The sequence below is a fragment of the Scyliorhinus canicula genome, chromosome 4 (genome assembly GCF_902713615.1).
Source record: "Scyliorhinus canicula chromosome 4, sScyCan1.1, whole genome shotgun sequence".
Taxonomy (NCBI): domain Eukaryota; kingdom Metazoa; phylum Chordata; class Chondrichthyes; order Carcharhiniformes; family Scyliorhinidae; genus Scyliorhinus; species Scyliorhinus canicula.
The window spans coordinates 39,923,398-39,941,666 of NC_052149.1; the positions used below are offsets into that span (position 1 = coordinate 39,923,398).

General features: G+C 42.0%; 1 protein-coding gene across 1 annotated transcript in view; it reads left to right on the forward strand.

The window, feature by feature from the left end:
• Window positions 1-256: 256 nt before the first annotated feature.
• ptch2 (patched 2) overlaps window positions 257-18,269 on the forward strand; it is a 143,424-nt gene continuing 125,411 nt past the window's right edge. Inside the window, exons 1-2 of the mRNA XM_038794089.1 lie at window positions 257-664; window positions 2,779-2,971. Coding sequence (XP_038650017.1) covers window positions 524-664; window positions 2,779-2,971 — 334 coding nt within the window. The 5' untranslated portion in view covers window positions 257-523. The remainder of the gene's footprint in view (window positions 665-2,778; window positions 2,972-18,269) is intronic.

Genomic DNA, 18,269 nt, shown 5'->3' on the forward strand with positions numbered 1-18,269 from the left:
AAAGCTCCGTATGCTGAGAGCTTCTCGCTACCTCCCATTGATGCTCTTGCAGCCTGGGTGGTCCGTCCACTTTGGCGAGCTGTTGCTTAGCAGCTAGTAATAGTAGATGTTTGCTAAGTAATTTGCTTCTTCCTTAGCCAATGGGAATCCGGTCGAGAGGACTTTCCATCAACTCTTTTTGATGGGTTGGAGGCGGGTTTTTCCTCTCCAAATGTTGGATGTCTGAGATCAGGGACAGAAGCAAAAATTGAGCTGAAAGAGGGGGGGGGGATTCTTTTTTTTAAATTCCGTGGTGCTAGGAGGACGTTTAAAAGGGAGCGAGAGAGAGAAAGGGGGAAAAAAACTACACGTGGATGTAGAGTCAAGATCCTCAAGGATTTCTGCGCGAAATGTTGGAATGGAAATATCAGGCTTTCGCTCAGGAAGAGACTAGGGATTCTCCAGCTGGTTTTCTTGTCACTTTTGGGGGATTATTACTGTTGCTGTTGTTGAACCGAACGATTTGCGACTGGTTTCCAGCGACATGGCTTCAGTTTGTAACCCTCCCCGGAACGATGGAGCTCTGCCCCCGAGGTACAGTCACCAAACCCCGGCCGCTTGCTCGGATCTGCTGCGGAGACCCAGCTACTGCCACGCTGCTTTTGCATTGAAACAGATCTCCAAGGTGCAGAACAACAACAAAAAAAAAGAATATTCTTCTTGTTAAGTTTCTCCCTTGCAATAGGAAACATCCTAAATAAATGCAACAACACCAGAGGTCGGCAGGGCTCCTGGTAAAGTTAAGAGTAACATCGATCTGGGCACCTCTTTTAATTCAGACGCTTAAATGTGCGATTTGTTCTCTTATTTTAGAAACTGCACGTGTCCCCAGCGAAGGAAGCGTGCTCGGATGTTTAAAAGTAACCATAGAAAAAGTTGTCAATATTTTCAGAAACTGCTTTTCTCTCCAAGAGGCGGGATAGGGTTTATAGACGGAGTGTGTCTCCAGCTAATAGGCAGTGCAGATGTTGGTGAAGACGGTGCCTGGGGTTTATGAGTGGGGTGTGTTTATTACATTTGTGTGTGTAGAGTGAGTGTGTGTGCGGGTGAGGAAGTGTACACAGGTGTGGATGTGTGTGTGCGCGCCTTCAGCTTGTGAATTTCCTTGTGTGCAATGGACCTGGACATTGCGATATTGCGGGTCCTGGGAGCTCTTTAAAAAAAAGTTATCTGGCAGTGTGATCGGTGAACTTGAGGAAACCTTGGAACAGTGTCAGCATTTGTGATTGACCTAAATGTTACTCGGAGAAATGGATAACAATCTGTGGTGGGACGATGAGAGCAAGTTTCTTACTGGGGTTGGGGGGGGGGGGGGGGGGGTACAGTGGGAAGGAGGGAAAAGGCGGAATTGCAGAGGAGCCTGACAAGACAATTCTGTCGAGGGAGACACGGCTCTAGCCAATGAGCATTTGATAAAGAGTTGACGGAAGGAGCAGCAGAGGTGTGACAAAAAGAGGAAGCATGAGAAAATATCCTGGAGCAGAAGGCAGAATGGCAATAGAGATGACAAATGGCAATAGAAATGAAAGAGATTGAAGGGAAGACGCGAGTGAGGGACGAATTTGGGGGGGGGGGGGGGGGGTGAGGAGATGGCAAACAAAAAAACATTAACTAAAAGTCACGAAAGGAGTGGGAAATGATGTAGCAAGGGAAAAAAAAGATAACGGTGAGTAAAATACTGACTGAAACTGCTAGGGTGCGAGGTCAGAGAGGAAAATCAAGAAAGGTAAATCAAGAAATGAAAGGGGGAATGGGCGAGAACCATGGTATAAGAGGAAATGGGAGGATCAAAAGGATATGGCACATGGAAAAAAATGGGACGAGGGAAGCTTTGCAGGAGATGGGAATTGAGAACACAAGGAAAAGAACAGCAGAATAAAATAATCAATTGGAGAAAAAGGAAATGAAGTATGCAAGATAGGGTGTGATTGTATTGAAAGGAGTTATGTTTCTCTCCAGTGTCTACATTGTGAGTGCCGCTGACATTTATATCTTTTTTCTCTCAACATTGTTTTCTTCACTATTTACTGACCAGATTTTCCATAATTCCAGTTGCTACTTTAACCAGCTCCCATTTTCCATATTTCTGTCAATTACCTTTCCCAATGCTTTTTTTCCTATCTCGTTGTCTTTTTCTGTCTGCTCTTTTTTTTTGCTCAATCATTTTCTTCTTTCCCCCCATTATCGTTGCCATTCCACCTCTCATTTTCTCTGTACCTGACTACCCTTCTTGCTCTCTTTCCAATATCTCTCTTCCTTCCTTTACCCCTGCTCACATTAGCTTCTCTTTCCCCTCTTTCTGTCACTCCCCTTGCTTTACATATATTAATTCCTCCTCTCTCGTTTCTACCTTTCCTCCTGCCTTTCGCCCTGTCTCACTTACCCTTACATTTCCTGATGCTTTGTCACTCCCTTCACTTCACCTCCTCATTATGATTTTATTCTTCCCCCTCTCTTCGCCCTTTCCCTCCCTCACTCTTCGCTTTTTGGTTTCCTTAATGGTTTGCTTTCTCTGTATCCATCTCAGCTCTTTTTTTATTGGCCATTCCCAGTCCTTCCCCTTCCAATATCTTCACATCCTTTGCCCTTCTCTCACTCCTTGCAGCCACTATCACCTTTTACTTTCTCTCTCTGCTTCCTTTCTTCATTTCTTCTTTCCTTCACTCACTCAATGACGACCCCCCCCCCCCCCCCCCCCCCCCCCATAATTTGACATTGCTCTTGCCTTTTTTTCCCTAGGGGAAGGCGGAGGGGAGGCGAGCTCCACTATGGCTGCGAGCCCATTTCCAGGCCCTGCTTTTCAGGTTGGGCTGCAGCATCCAGCGGCACTGTGGCAAGTTCCTCTTCATCGGGCTTTTGGTTTTTGGAGCTTTTGCTGTTGGCCTGAGGGTTGCCAGCATTGAGACCGACATTGAACAGCTTTGGGTGGAAGGTAAGGCAAAGTTTTTTCTAAACTGGCAAACAAATGCAGTAAAAAGGAAATATACCAGTGAAAATAGACTGGCAGCACATTTGGTAATGAAACCCTGCGCAAGTGAAACAGCCAGACTCCAGTCAGTCCGTACTTTCACGGTGAACTTTCTGTAAACAATTTTCTCATGTCTCACCTCTTTTACATTCAAGTGCATCTAAATTCGCATTGTGCTTTATCATAAATACATTATTTAATTTGCAGCATTCCCACATTTTAGATAGCACAGTGGTTAGCAAAGTTGCTTCACAGCTTCAAGGTCCCAGGTTTGATTCCTGGCTTGGTCACTGTCGGTGCGGAGTCTGCACGTTCTCCCCGTGTCTGCGTGGGTTTCCTCCGGGTGCTGCGGTTTCCTCCCACAAGTCCAAAGATGTGCAGGTTAGGTGGATTGGCCATGCTAAATTGAACTTAATGCCCAAAAAGGTTGGGTAACGGGGATAGGGTAGAGGGTGCTCTTTCCAACGGCAGATGCAGGCTCGATGGGCCAAATGGCCTCCTTCTGCACTGTAAATTCTATGATTCTATGATTTCCCCTCAGCATTACGAGCAATTTCCTCTAGCCTCCTGATTCTCCCATTCTGCTTTTGCGTCTTTTTGATTAACCGTCTCATTCTGGAGTTTGCACGTTCTCCCCATGTCTGTGTGGGTTTCCTCTGAGTGCTCCGGTTTCCTCCCACAGTCCAAGGATGTGTAGGTTAGATGGATTGGCATTGCTAAATTGCCCATAGTGTCCAAAGATGTGCAGGTTAGGTGGATTGGCCATGCTAAATTGCCCTTAGTGTCCAAAGATGAGCAGGTTAGGTGAGGTTACGGGGATAGGATGGGGGAGTGGGCCAAGGTAGGATGCTCTTTCAGAGGGTCAGTGGTGACTCAGTAGGCCAAATGGTCTTCTTCTGCACTGTAGCGATTCTATGAACACCTTGCGATGACTGTTTACAATGTGTAGGTTGGCCCATCTAATCATCCAACCGGATGATGGCAGTTTTTGTCACACTATTCAGATTCCTTGCCCAGCTTCACCTGTCCTCATCCTAGTATCAATCTCAATTACACAAATATGGTGTGTACAAAACTAGTTACATAACCGATACACGTTCAGACTGGTGCTCAATTGTATTGCTGGTATTGTCATGATCAACTGCAAATTTTGCTTGTAGGTATATTTCCTTGATTATTTATGGGAAAGCAGGTAATATGTCAGGTTTTTGCATTATGCTGGCTGAATTAAAACAAACCTCTATGTATTTTAGTTTGAAGTATGGGTGCGGTGAACCAGCTCATGCAACGTTTCCAAACAAACTGATTTTATTGTTTTGCACTTTGGAGCAGAGAATTCTTGAATTCTTGATGTCTATGATACATTGGTGAATTGGCATTCTATTAATTCAGTTTACTCTTCACATTTAAACAGCACTGTCTTAAATGTCTGGGCTGTGAACCTGTCCAGCATTTCTTCAGGCGAAAGAACCTGGGGGGAGGAAGGGAGTAAATGAGAGATTATCTAAAAATCTGAGGATGTAAATGTGCAAGGGCCCATAAAATGCCTTTTAACTGGCTTGCTACTAAAGATTCCATCTGGTGTCACTCCCACCGTTATTCCTGGTTGTGGGAGTACTCCAGATGGTGTCCTTGTTGCAGCTGTGCAAGTTGAATACAAGGCAACAAGTGACATCAGAATGGCAGGGAATGGGTAACAACTGGTCAGAAATATAGAAACTTTTCTCTTTTACTTTATTTCTCTTCCCTGCTCTCATTGAGGAGAAACAGGCATTTTCACCAATTACATCCATCTCTTCAAATTCTGTTTTTGTCTATCTTGTATTAATGCAGACATTAAGCTTACTTTCAACCCTTAAGCAAAATTTTGATGCTCCAGGAAGGTTATTCTTGTTGACAGGACTTTCTTCTCTGGTAGATTGTGTTGCTGGAAGGTTTGATGGATCAGTGAATCTTAAACCATATATAATAAACCATGCAATGATAATGCATTACACATCACACCTGGCTTATTGATTTATTGTTGTTAATCTTAGTTTTAAAGAAGCCAATTTATTTTTTAAAAATGAACCACATGGTGTGGAATTTTAGTTTCAAGGAAGTGTACTGAAGGTATTGAATTAGTCTTAAAATTGCTAATTTTGGAACAATTGAATTTTGATTCTGCAGCTAGTTAACCTTTGAGATTTTATCATTTATTTATCTCGGGTAACTTATAAAAGTGATTTTCATCAAGTTTCAGATACTTGTTTTTTTTTAGAAAGTGGATTTTAGGCATTCTAAAGACATTACACATTTGCTAGTTCATTACATTCTTAAAATAAAAAAAAACACATTGCACTTTTAAAGTCACTAATTTGGGGGAAAGATTGGACAGAGAAATACAATCCACTCCTCAAAGGGTTAAATCTGCTTGAAACAGCCATGTTCATCTTGTGTAGCATTAAGCTTCCAAACTTAATTTACAATAACATAGTCATCTACTGGTAGAAATGTAGCATAGCTCTGGACAGCAGCAGTGAGAGGTTTATTGCAGGCTCTGCTTGCAGCCGTTTTAAGTTGTAAAAAGCATCTAATTTGTATAGTTTTTTTTAACTGTGAAGCTACTTGTGTGTCCCTTTACTGTCTCTTAACTCCCTTTCCTATTTTTCCGGTCTCTCCACACTGTGCTGTTTTTTATTTTAACATTTGTATGCTAATTGCTACCTTTGACTTGAGTTTTTTTTCTCTCCAGGACTTTCTCGCTTCCCTTCCTGTGTGCTGTGCTTCCTGATACTCCCCCACCTCCTTCTCTTTTTCAGACAGTTCAGGGCCATGTGTTCAATTCAGTTTTCACACTCCGACCCTCTCTGAGCTCTGCTTTCGCCTGCCTGCCTGCCCCCCCCCCCCCCCCCAAAAAAAACTTATGCTGTTTTGCTCCCTGGAGCAGATGTGGTGTGTGAAATTTACGCCATTTTGAGCTATTGACCCTGCATGGAGTTGTGTATGTGTGTGCGTGTATGTGTGTGTGTGTGGTCCCAAACTATTCTTGGACTCCATTCAACAATAGAGGGAACCTCTCTTACGAAACCTGAATGCCATTAAAGTTTACCCACCTGTTTGCACACAAGGTTTTCACAGCAGTTGGAAAAAGAAAAAAGAGGAGACTGATGCCTCTCCTAATTCTTTCATCTCGGATTTTTAAAAAGTTTTTTTCTCTAGAAACAACACCACAGGGAAGAGCAGCTGTTCTTGCTTTTATGTTATGAAGCACTGCATCTTTTTTTTCCGTTTAATTGGCTGCATTTGCAAGAACTGCACAATCTACAGTAAATATGCGTTAACCCTTTGAGGAACACGGTAGATTTTTCAAAAATAAAATTAAAGTTTTTATTTTGACAATGCTGCAGTGAAAAAAACTTGAAATTCTTTTTTGCCTTTTACTTCAAAACAGTGAGGCTAGTATAGAATTACAATAGAAACTGATATTAGCTCACCATAAATTAACAATTTGGCCTTTTTTTCTTAATATTAGTGAATTGGAATTTTAAAAACAATAAAGTTCTATCAAACTCTTCTTCAGTAAGGTGTTTAATGACATTTGAATTTTTGACATTTAAATTGAGATTCATGTATCTGTTTATGGTGCTTCGTGACAAATGGCTTTTTTGCTTTAAAAGATATTTGGCAGTTGAAAAATGCTACCTAGAAATTACAGCTGGCGCAGCCAGTGGGTTAATTTTAACATACTTGTCCCCCATGCCTCTGCCTTCTATTTTACCAAAAGTGCTATCAATAACATGCATTATGGAGCACCAACATAAATGGGTTAGCACCTTTGTTAAAATAGCTATCAGAGGAATGTCATACCACATTGTTAAAGGATTGTCTGTTAGTGGCAACATTACTTCCTATGCTTGTATGTCAACATCTCATCCTCTAATGATTCAAATTGACACGGGTCACGCCAATATTACCAGGGAACTAAAGTTGAATATTTGTTCCATGTTAATGGTCTTTTATGAAACATGGCCATTCACCTACTTACCCACATTTCCCCAGTAACTCATTCACCTTGTCGTTCTCCCTTTGTGTGCCTGTGTGTGTAAACAATAGCAATTTCCAACCGAGTAACTTTATAAAGATTTGATATTGGATTCAAGACTTCTGGATACAAAAAGATTGATAATCGTCACTTTTATATTTTAGATATTTTTTCAAATTTCTAAACATTACTCAGAATACATAAGTGGTTTTGCAGTGACTTATAATATTGTTCTGCATTTTGAGTTATTTTAGATGTACATTTGGAAGAAAAATACTTTTAATGATAATTATTTGCATTTAGGATGACATCATATAGAAAATAGATGGGAGTAAAAAGGGAGTGTTTCTATTCAAGGAATCATGATTACAATGTCATAATCCATGTTGTCAACATGGAGAAGTCTTACAACACTCAGGTGAATCACCTGAGGAAGGAGCAGTGCTCCGAAAGCTCGTGTTTGAAACAAACCTGTTGGACTTTAACCTGGTGTTGTAAGACTTCTTACTGTGCTCACCCTAGTCCAATGCCGGCATCTCCACATCATGGTCAACATGGAGAGCAGTGAACCACTTCAAAAGGTTACAGTATAACTTACTTGCTAGCTCACATTATATATATTGTCCATGAAAGAGGACATTAATCAGATTTATTGCACAATTGTTCATTTTAATTTTGTTTGTTCAGTATGCATTATTTCATGTATTCTAAATTTGAATTGGGATTTTATCTCACTTTCCACCTTTGACCTTGTGTAAATTTTCAGGACTTTTCCACAATCGACTGCTTCAGTTCATCCTCCGAATGTGTCTCACCATGTAGTCACTATGTAGTGCACACCATGACAATCATATAATCCCTACAGTGCTGAACGAAGCCATTCGGTCCATCGAGTCTGCACTGACCCTCTGAAAGGGCACCCTACCTAAGCCCACACCTCTTTCCTATCCCCGTAACCCCATCTAACTTCCACATCCTGGACACTAAGGGGCAATTTTCTAGCATGGCCAATCCCCATAACCTGCACATCTTTGGACTGTGGGACGAAACTGGAGCACCCGGAGGAAACTCACGTATACAGGGGGAGAAAGTGCAAACTCCACACAGACAGTAACCAAGGCCGGAATTGATCCCGGGTCCCTGGCACTGTGAGGCAGCAGTGCTAACCACTGTACCGCCGTGCTGTCCCAAAGAAGCTGAGGATCACTCTAGAAAGTGGGTCAAATATCTTGGGAAGAGTTCACACACGATGCCAAAGATTGAAGTAAATTGTAATGTCAACTAATGCAGGACTTTCAGTAAACCAGTGATGTTTTCAAAATAATACATCAGTGTAAATATTTTGAATTTAGCTTTGAAACAAGGCAAGTAAAGACACTGATGGGGTGATATTTTGCATTTAAGGAACAGTGGCTTGTTTTGGTGAAGCTGGTTGTCCTTGCAATCCCCCATGGCTTGTTCAAAGGGTTGCTATCTGAATCAGGTTTAAGTGGTTCACCAGCCAGTTTCTCACAAATACTGCACTTTTCTGTTAAGCAGTGTTGAAAGGACTCTGGGCAAATCTTTGAGTTGATTACAATCTGTCTGGAAAGTAACCCGTAGTTTTTGTTGAATACGTGCCCAGGAGACCTCAGTGTATTGTGTATTCCCTTGCAGCATTCACACTGCTGCGCAAAGTTAGATTTTTTTTATTGAGGGCAAACATATTAAGGGAATGTTAGGGAAATCTCCTGTCACTTTGGATTCCATGGAGTTTAGTTTTCAATTTTGTTAAATAGTAAAAACAATCTGTGTGGGAACAATCTTACTTTACAAAGACAAAAGCCCTATTTTAATCTTAATTCAGGTTTTATTTTTAACCATTAGTAATGCCAGAGTGATGCTATGATGAATTGTCCAGTGTGTTCTATGGAAGAATAAAGGACAAACTATGAAGGGTAAAACATCAGAGTGGACGTTCAGAGACTATTTCCTCGAGTGGATGTAGCTGTTACAAGGGGGCATAACTATAAGGTTCAGGGTGGGAGGTGTAGGAGGGATGTCCGAGGTAGGTTCTTTACTCAGAGAGTGGTTAGGGTGTAGAATGGACTGTCTGCTGTGATAGTGGAGTCGGACACTTTAAGAACTTTCAAGCGGTTATTGGATAGGCACATGGAGCACACCAGAATGACAGGGAGTGGGATAGCTTGATCTTGTTTTCGGGCAATGCTCGGCACAACATCAAGGGCCGAAGGGCCTGTTCTGTGCTGTACTGTTCTATGTTCTATAACACGGGGAGAATGATCAAACTCCACACGGACAGTGACCTAGAGCCGGGATTGAACCTGGGACTGCGGCACCGTGAGGCAACAGGGCTAACACCGTGCTGCCCTTCATTTTTATTACACCTTTACTAAAACTTCTCCTTTGCTTGAGGCTGGTGTCATGGTGGACAGCAAGAGATTGCAATTATGGTAAACTCATGATTTGAACTAGCGTGCTGCTGTAATAGCTGATCTGTATTACAACAATGTTGTGTTTTATTTCACTAAGTAGCATAAAAATTAAAAGCAGAAAGAGCTGAAAAGTAATAAGAGATCCATCAGCATTTAGAAAAAGACACGTCACCAGCTTGCACATTGGTTCTTCATAAGCACACACTCTGAATACACTTGGGCATAAGGCAGTTTTTTCTTTTCAGTATTGCCTTTTTTATTTCAGGTTTCATGTATTTGATGGTTTTGTTTTTCATTTGAAGCTGTAGCAATGATGATAGGCTATAATTGGTAGCAGTCCTGTAATGTACGCATAATAATAGGAAATGAGGCTATCCAACAGCTCCCAAGAAACTGGCAAAGTTGTATTGCAAATTTGGATGAGTTACATGTCATAATTCAGCATCAATCTTAGAGACCTTCCTAATGCCATTTGACAGGCTCGTCCTAATTGGTTTCAACGAAAGGTTCACACACAAGTGCATGAGGCTCTGTGAAAAGAAAGCTCAATAGTTCAGGCTCTTAATTGCTCATCCTAACTCTTTCATATCTTTGCTCAGTTCTAGAGTACCCATGTTCTATTATCGTAATCTGAATAAATATTTCAAAAGTGTTCAGGTGCTCAGTGTGTTCTAAAACCCTCGCTAGTTAACCATTTGAACTGTAATAACAGGCCTGTCTTTAGCACCCTCGCTTTAATTGACCTTTGCCTAAAATTTTATCTGAATGAGGGAACCAGCAATTAGTTCTCATGTAAATATCTTTTCTTAGCGGAACAAAGGAAAGCAACAGGAATTGACTCCAATCTGATTGGATTCCTGGATATTTTGCAGTCAGTTTTAATAATAAAAGCCCTTCAGTTCATTTGATCTCATTCGTGGGGCCTTCTGGGGGTTCCCTGATCTTTGAGCACAGCCAGGAATTTTTGACACATGTTTCTGAATCACATCTCGCAATGGGTGCTGAAGGAAGAGAAAGATGGGCTGGAATATGGGTCAAGTCTAGTAACAAGTGAGAGAACTTCTGAGCCTGATGATTGTTTGCCATTCCTAGTACGCAACATGGCATAATAGAACATAACAGCCCTATCTATCTAATTCTTACAGAACACAGTGCATTGCGATATTTCTTAAATTAGTCAAGTGCTCAAGTTTCATAAACACATCTTGACAACCCATCCAACTGTTCATTAACCTCTTCCCCTGCCAGAGGCTTGATTCCTAGAAATGGAGGTCCACACCATAAAAATGCTAATAGTTGATTTTTGCATTGACATTGTCATCCAGAAAGTTAACATGATGGCCAGTGTGGTGATCTTCTGTCAAGGCTTGTAGAAGGAACTTAGTATCAAACCTTAGTATCAAACCCTGGGGCAGCACAGTAGCACAAGTGGAAAGCACTGTGGCTTCACAGCACCATGGTCCCAGGTTCGATTCCCCGCTGGGTCACTGTCTGTGCAGAGTCTGCACGTTCTCCCCGTGTTTGCGTGAGTTTCCTCCGGGTGCTCCGGTTTCCTCCCACAGTCCAAAGACGGACAGGTTAGGTGGATTGGTTGCCCTATTATGTATTTTCTTGAATTTTGTTTAATTCCCTTTTCTTCCCATGTACTGAATGATCTGTTGAGCTGCTTGCAGAAAAATACTTTTCACTGTACCTCGGTACACGTGACAATAAACAAATCCAATCCAATCCAAATTGCCCTTAGTGACCAAAAAGGTTAGGCGGGGTTATTGGGTTATGGGGATAGGGTGTAAGTGAGGTCTTACGTGGGTCGATGCAAAATTGATGGGCCAAATGGCCTCCTTCTGCACTGTATGGTCTATGTCTTTGTTTTCTGTGGTCTGGGAGTGCAAGTGCTATTCCACATCGTCCAGTAGTACAAGTGATTACAATGATGGAAAGAGGCCAAAACGTCACCAAACAATGTTCCTTTTTCTAGAATGGAGATTATCCCAGCTCATCCAGTGGGAGCTACAATTTATTTTAAATCTTGGTTCTGGATTTTTGTGGTGTTTTCTGACTTTGTGGACCTTTAAAAATGGCAGATGGAGTCCTGATCTGGAAGTCTTGTGCCATTTCTGACAGGCCCAAGTTTTGCCAATTTGGAAAAAGGCGTGATTCACACAGGTGGGATACACAAACTCAGTGCTGAGTTCAGACAGACACTATTTTGGCTGGGCAATGATCATAACCCTTAACGTGGAAGTCACTAATTGATGGAATCGATACAAGTCGTCTTGAAGGGAGGATAAGGTCTGCATAACTGTCATGATCTACAGTTTGCTTTAAATGACTCAGTTTTTAGCTTTAAAGATAAAAGGCTGAAACTGTCCGTGAGAATTTAAAAAAAGCCTCTGCTGGACTGCTTTGATTGACAGGCATAGATGAGAAAAAAGTACCATCTGGTCATGCAGCTTTAATAGCTCTATTTGTTGTAATTTACCAACGGTCATTGTGTCATTATGAATGATTGGCTGTGTTTCAAAAATTACAGTTATCTTAGCAGAGGGCTCTGACGCCACAGTTTGAGTGTAAGAGGCAATGAGGAACATTAGTTGGCATGGAGGGTATGAGGGGCCATGTGAGGATAGGTGGGGAACATCAGTTGGCATGGAGGGTATGAAGGGCCATGGGAGTGAATGGTAGAGTGAGGTGTATGTGATGGCGAGAGGGCTTAACAATTCCTAAAACAACTGGGATGAAGCCCCAGAAAACTGAGGTGAGCCATCTTACCAACACACTTCGCAACTCACCTGCCCCTGTGTCTGCCTATGCTCTGCTCCCAGGGTTGATGGGCCTGACTCTATCCCCTGGTCAATCCCCAAACAGGAGCCAAAATCACACATCCCAGTGTACTTTTTATTGCGAAGGTTCCAATATTCCCATCTGGAGCTTACTGCTTCAGTAGCCAAAATTCGGCCCTTAGATTTTTAGCTTCTTATTGAGTTCTCTGTGAAAAGGCAGTTCTGACCCATAGTGCTATGATCTCCATGGTAGGGCAAAAATCAGGTCCCGAACCCATCCCAACGAGAATGGGAATCAAATCAAGTGCTGGTGCCACCTTTCTGAACCAATCAGCTTTCTAAGGGAGGCCAAGCTGCTATGGTATCATATACCTTTGCATGCATTTGTAGGATTGTGCTCCTTCGAGCAGGACTGGTTAAAGCGAGATTGAATCGGTTTTTAAAAATGATGAAGGATTTTGACAGCGTAATTAATGAGGAACTGTTTCCACTGACATTTGATGGGTAACCAAAAGATAACAAATTTGAAATACGTGGAAAAAATCCAGAGAAATGTTGAGGAGAACTATTTTTACACAGCTAGTTGTTATGGTTTGAAATGCACTGCCTGAAGATGGTGGAAGCAGATTCAATAAAAGCTTTCGAAAGGTAATTGGATATATACTGTATCAAAAAATAAAATATTTGCAGACCCTTGGGGAAAGAGCAGGGGTTTGGAACTAATTGGATTGCTCTTATGAAAAGTAGACACAATAGACTGAATATTCCCGTTCTATGCTGTATGATATATGTAGAAATTAGGCCCGTTTCTTGGGCCTTGACTGGATGGTGCTGAGACAGCATGCACCAAACCCAAGAGGCCCAAGGATCCCGTAATTAATATATTGTGGAATGATCAAGATTTGCTAAACATAAAAAATCTATATTAACTACGAATTACATATGTCTGTGTCTATATCTGCAATTATTTTAGTTTAATACAAAGGGTGTATCTAGTGTACACAGACGTCACACTCCACACGTCACTGTGTTTTAATCTTGCATTCTTCTGAATTACAGCTTCAAAATGACAACCACCTGCCAAGCTTCAAAATTCCTTAACTAAACAATTATACGCTGACTGACCTCAGCCTGTGTTTGTTTAAGAATTACACTTTCTGCCCTTAAAGACACACAGTGCCACCTTAGCACAGTAATACATTGTGTGTTACATAGCACAGCACACCTTTTCCATATGAAATACTTCATCATCAAAGTGACTCTGAGCAATGTGTGTGTGTGTGTTGACTTCACATTACCAGTTTTCTCTCTTTCCCTTGCTTTCTATTTTTGCCTGTTTTGTTATTTGTCCCTCTGTCCTCTTTTGTATTTGTCCCACTTTTGTCTTTTTATCTAGATCTTTCTTTGTTTTCTCTTTTTCGTTCTTTGCTTTCTGTCTCTTTTTCTTTTGCGTGCTCTTCCTTTTCTTTTCATTGCCCAAAGGAGCAAACTTGTGAAGTGGGGAGGCTCAACAGCCCAAAGGTGCAGGGGAGCAGCAACTAATGCCCTAGGCAGCAACCTTGGCACAGAAGATTCTATGGCAGTAATAGGTTATCTTAATGTATATTTTCCTTTCACGACCAGTGCCAGTGGCAAGATTCCTTCTCATGGTTGTAACTCTCTGAAAAAGGATTCCTTGTTCATTGAATGGAGCTACCAACAAAGAGTGCTTCATACGATCTTAACTCTGGATTGTGACTGTCTAAACCATATAGACTGAAATGAAGCCACTTAAAAGGTCAAGAGTTAAATTGAGCACCTCAACTCCCAACCAGATAAAGTTTCAAGTAATATGGTTGCCGAGTGCGTAGCCATATTTTAAATTTTCTTAACCGTTTTGTTGAATTATTTGTGTTTATCAAGGTGAAGCATGTCAATGCTGAGAAACTGGATAGAAGATGTTTATCTTCTCTTCCCCAGAAATGGCAGCATCATGGATTAAGGGCAGCTGTAGCATGGGCTAGATGGAGAGAACAGGAATGTGGATCCCAACAATTACTTTAACTCCAACCTCAGAGGAGGCCCAGAATGGCATATCACTTCTCACACTAGGCATCCATGTGACCTTTGTGAGTGAGATTCAGTGATGATTACAGCTCAGTTTGGCTGGAATTCACATTCCAATTTTGCATGCTCTTATCAGGTAAACCACATTATTATGATATACGGGCCAGTTCAACACTGGCGGACTCATATTTCAGGTATACATCTCACCGCAATGGGCAAGTAAGCCTCAATGTCTTATTCAAGGAGCACCAGTGATGGCGAGTCAACATTTAGCAAACCTTTAGAGATATTGCAGAGAGCATGTAATTGCCTCATAATTTGTGGAAAACCTACATATGACAAAATGACCAAACAAAGCCTTATGAAATTGAGGTTGCTGGGACTTCCTTCTTTCATCTTTTGGAGTTTGATTCTAAAGATATGATTAACAATTTAGCATTGAGTTTAAAGTTCTGAGGCTGGATTCTCCATTTTTGGGACTATGTCCCCACGCCATTGTAAAAACCGTGGCCTTTCATGATAGAAAAACTGGCGTGAAAGGGCCACATATCCTTAGCTTTGCAGGGGGCTCACAGGGGCCCGGCGTGAAACTAGCAGCTTTTGCTGCAGATACGAGCCCCCGCACGCCCGGGTCAGAGGCCGCGCATGCACACTGTGTCTGCGCCGTGCTCTCTGGCGTACTCAGACTGGTGAGCTGGACCCTGCATGTAGTGCCCCCAAATGGCCGTGCCCCCAACCCTGACCACCCGCCCAAAATCAGTTCTGTGCCGTATACGGCGCCCCCCCCGTCCTCCGATCAGCCCGCCCCCAATCATGGCGGCCATGGACTCAGTCCGCAGCCGCCACTCTAGTATCCCAAGCAGGACCACATTATATCCACGCCGTCGGGACTTCGGCCGGTCGGGGGCCAGCAATGGCCACAGGTAGGCGATACGCGGCACGGCGTACTCTCTGTGTACTCCGTTTTTGGGGCCCGGAGAATCGAGGAACTGGTCCCGATTTCGTGCGCCAAAATGGATTCTCCACCCCGGCACCGGTCTCGATTTCGGCATCAGGGTGCGGAGAATCCAGCACCTGTTTTTTTTTATGCTACTCATCTGGAGTATTGTGTCCAGTTTTGGTCTCCCTATTTGAGGAAGGATGTTGCGGCATTGGAGGCAGTTCAAAGGAGGTTCACCAGACAGCTTCTGGGGATTAAAGGGTTGATGTATGAGGAGAGATTAAACAGTTTGGGTTTCAACTGGCTGGAGTTTAGAAGGATGAGAGGGGATCTGATCGAGGTGTATAAAATTATAAATGGGATTGATAAAGTAAACGCAGACCAAATGTTCCCCCTTGTGTGGAAATCTAGAATGAGAGGTCACAGATATAGGTTGAGGGGCAGTAGGTTTAGAACTGAGATGAGGAGGATCTACATCTGCAGAGGGTGGTGAATTTGTGGAACCCGCTGCCCCATAGTGCAGTGGAATCGGAGTCATTAAATGGTTTCAAGAAGAGATAGACACATGTTTGATTTTTTAAAAACAGGTTAAAGGGATATGGGCAACCGATGGGGCGGTGGATTTGAGACCAGGAAGTGATCAGCCATGATCTGATTGACTGCTCCAAATTCCGATGTTCCTATGTATTATCTTTTGTGCACTACTTGCTACTTACATTTGCAGCTGCATTTTGCCATTTAGGAATCAATTTCCAGATGCTGGGATTAATTATGATGGCAGCTGATGGCTACTCAGTGAGGCCTCCTTTTGAGGCTGTGTTTCTTTGTGCTAGGTCATCAATGTGTCCTGCAGTGTCTACCAATACCTTGCCTTCTCTTTCTCCAATCAGTCATGGCTGATCCTCTAATTGACATTTTGCAGTCCTCTGAGAGAACCACTTAGACTGGGAAGACCTGGCATCACCCTTTGAGGAAACCACATGCATGTTGTCTCCTGTCATACCTTGGCTGTTGGAGATTACTTACAGATGACCAGGGATCTGTGTTGAATCTGACATTTGGCCAGCATTTAAGAGTGTAAACCTGTCATCTAGTTTATTACAGCCAATACTCCATTTCAATTGAGGATCGAGAACAATACCGAGAAAATAGTGAAAATAAAAGCATGTCACTTTTGAAAGTGGTTCTAAGGGCATTTTCATGTCAGAATCAGCATTTGCATAGCGAGAATTTGGCAGATTATGAATATATACTTCCAGCCAACCACTTCAGCCTGAGTCCCATTTTCCAAGCAATGTGTGGGTTGGTGGGAGACATGATTGCATCACATCTGTTGGTCCAGGGGGAGGGAGCCAGGAATGCAAAGATTAGAAGATCTTTCTTCAATTGTTAAAACTATAGCTGGGAATAGCCACGAAGCAGTAATTTAATCGACTCTTCAAGTTTTCACCCATGAGTTTGTTACTTTTTTTTCCACAAAACATAATGCAGCAATCTTTCAAGGTGACATTATTCCATATTCGGTATTGTGTGTGTGTTGTGTGTGTGAAAACACATTAGGACAAAGCATATGTAACCTGTTTCCATATTAGGACAAGTTTTGAATATATACACTGATTTTTAATAATCACTCAGGACGGTGCTTACCGATAGCCAAACATTGACAGGATACTATTGTAATGTTCTGCATTTTAGTATAGATTTACAGAAGGCTTAGGAAGAACAGGGAATGTGCAACTTTAATTTGAATTTGTGGCTTTTTGGCAAAAAAAGAGGATATGTAAATGAGTTGTTGGAAAAACCACTGAGTAAGAAAAGAAAATGCTGGCCATCTCAGCTGAAGCATTGAAATGTTTGGATGGAGGGAATAATAGAGCCAAGAGACCATTGTTAGAGAGAAGAAAAGAGAAGGCTAGAAGAGGAGATGGCTGCACTGAAGCCCAGTTCGGTACTTGTTCAGTGTTAGATTTGTAATTTAAAGGAGCTTAAAAAAAAACCAAGATTTCTCGATAGAGACTGAAGGCGGACGGTCGCCTTGTGCCTGAAGTTAGAATGATCTATTACTGGGGAAGTTTTGAATCAGAAAAATTCCATATTTCTTTGGGGTGGGAAAGAATTTAATACCTTTTGAGTTTTTGATAAGACAATGTGTTATCTATAGGAGATTATTTCATTTAATCTTTTTGATAAAATGAATGTGGAAAAAGCTGGCAGTGCGTGGCTGTTCAGGTCCGCATCTGTGAAGAGTTTTTGCAAACAAACTGAATATTTTAGTATTCTGTCAATGCTGGGATGGAGGGAACAAAACCAAACATTTTGCCAGATGTAAAAGTTGTGTAAACCTAGTCAAATGGCTCTAAAATGGCATGAACTGAACCGTGCCCTTTTGGTATCAGACATAGAACATTAAAAAAAAGTAATTGAATAAGTCTCAAATTCATCAAAGGTGTTTATTTCTTTTAATCTCAAGGTAAATCAATCCTTAATAAGAACCCTCAGCGGGATTCTCCGCCAGCAGGATTCTCCGTTCCGTTGGTAGTGCACCCACACCCATGGGTTTCCCGGCGGCATGGGGTGGCCACAATGGGAAATCCCATTGGCTCGTGGCGGGAAAGGAGAATTCCGCTGCCGGTGACGGTGCACCACTGAGGAACATGGGGCTGGTGGACTGGAGAATCCAGCCCCCTCGCTTCAAAGAAGTTAAACATTCACCCCTTTCAGTATAAGCTCTTGCAAAAATGATGCTATGGCCCTTTAAACCTGCACTGAAATTTGTCAAGAACTGAATGGCCAATGGAAAGAGCTTTGATTAATTTCATGACATCATTGTATAACTGATACTGCACAGTATAATTACACTAAACATTATAAAATACCATTAAGAATATACAAACCCAGTGGGTGGTTATCTGCTAATAGAATGTGGCACCGGTCTTTCGACTCATTCCTCCATAAAATCCCCTTCAGCACAACCAAATATATATATATTTTAAATTTAATATATCCAATTGTTTTTTTTACCAATTAAGAGGCA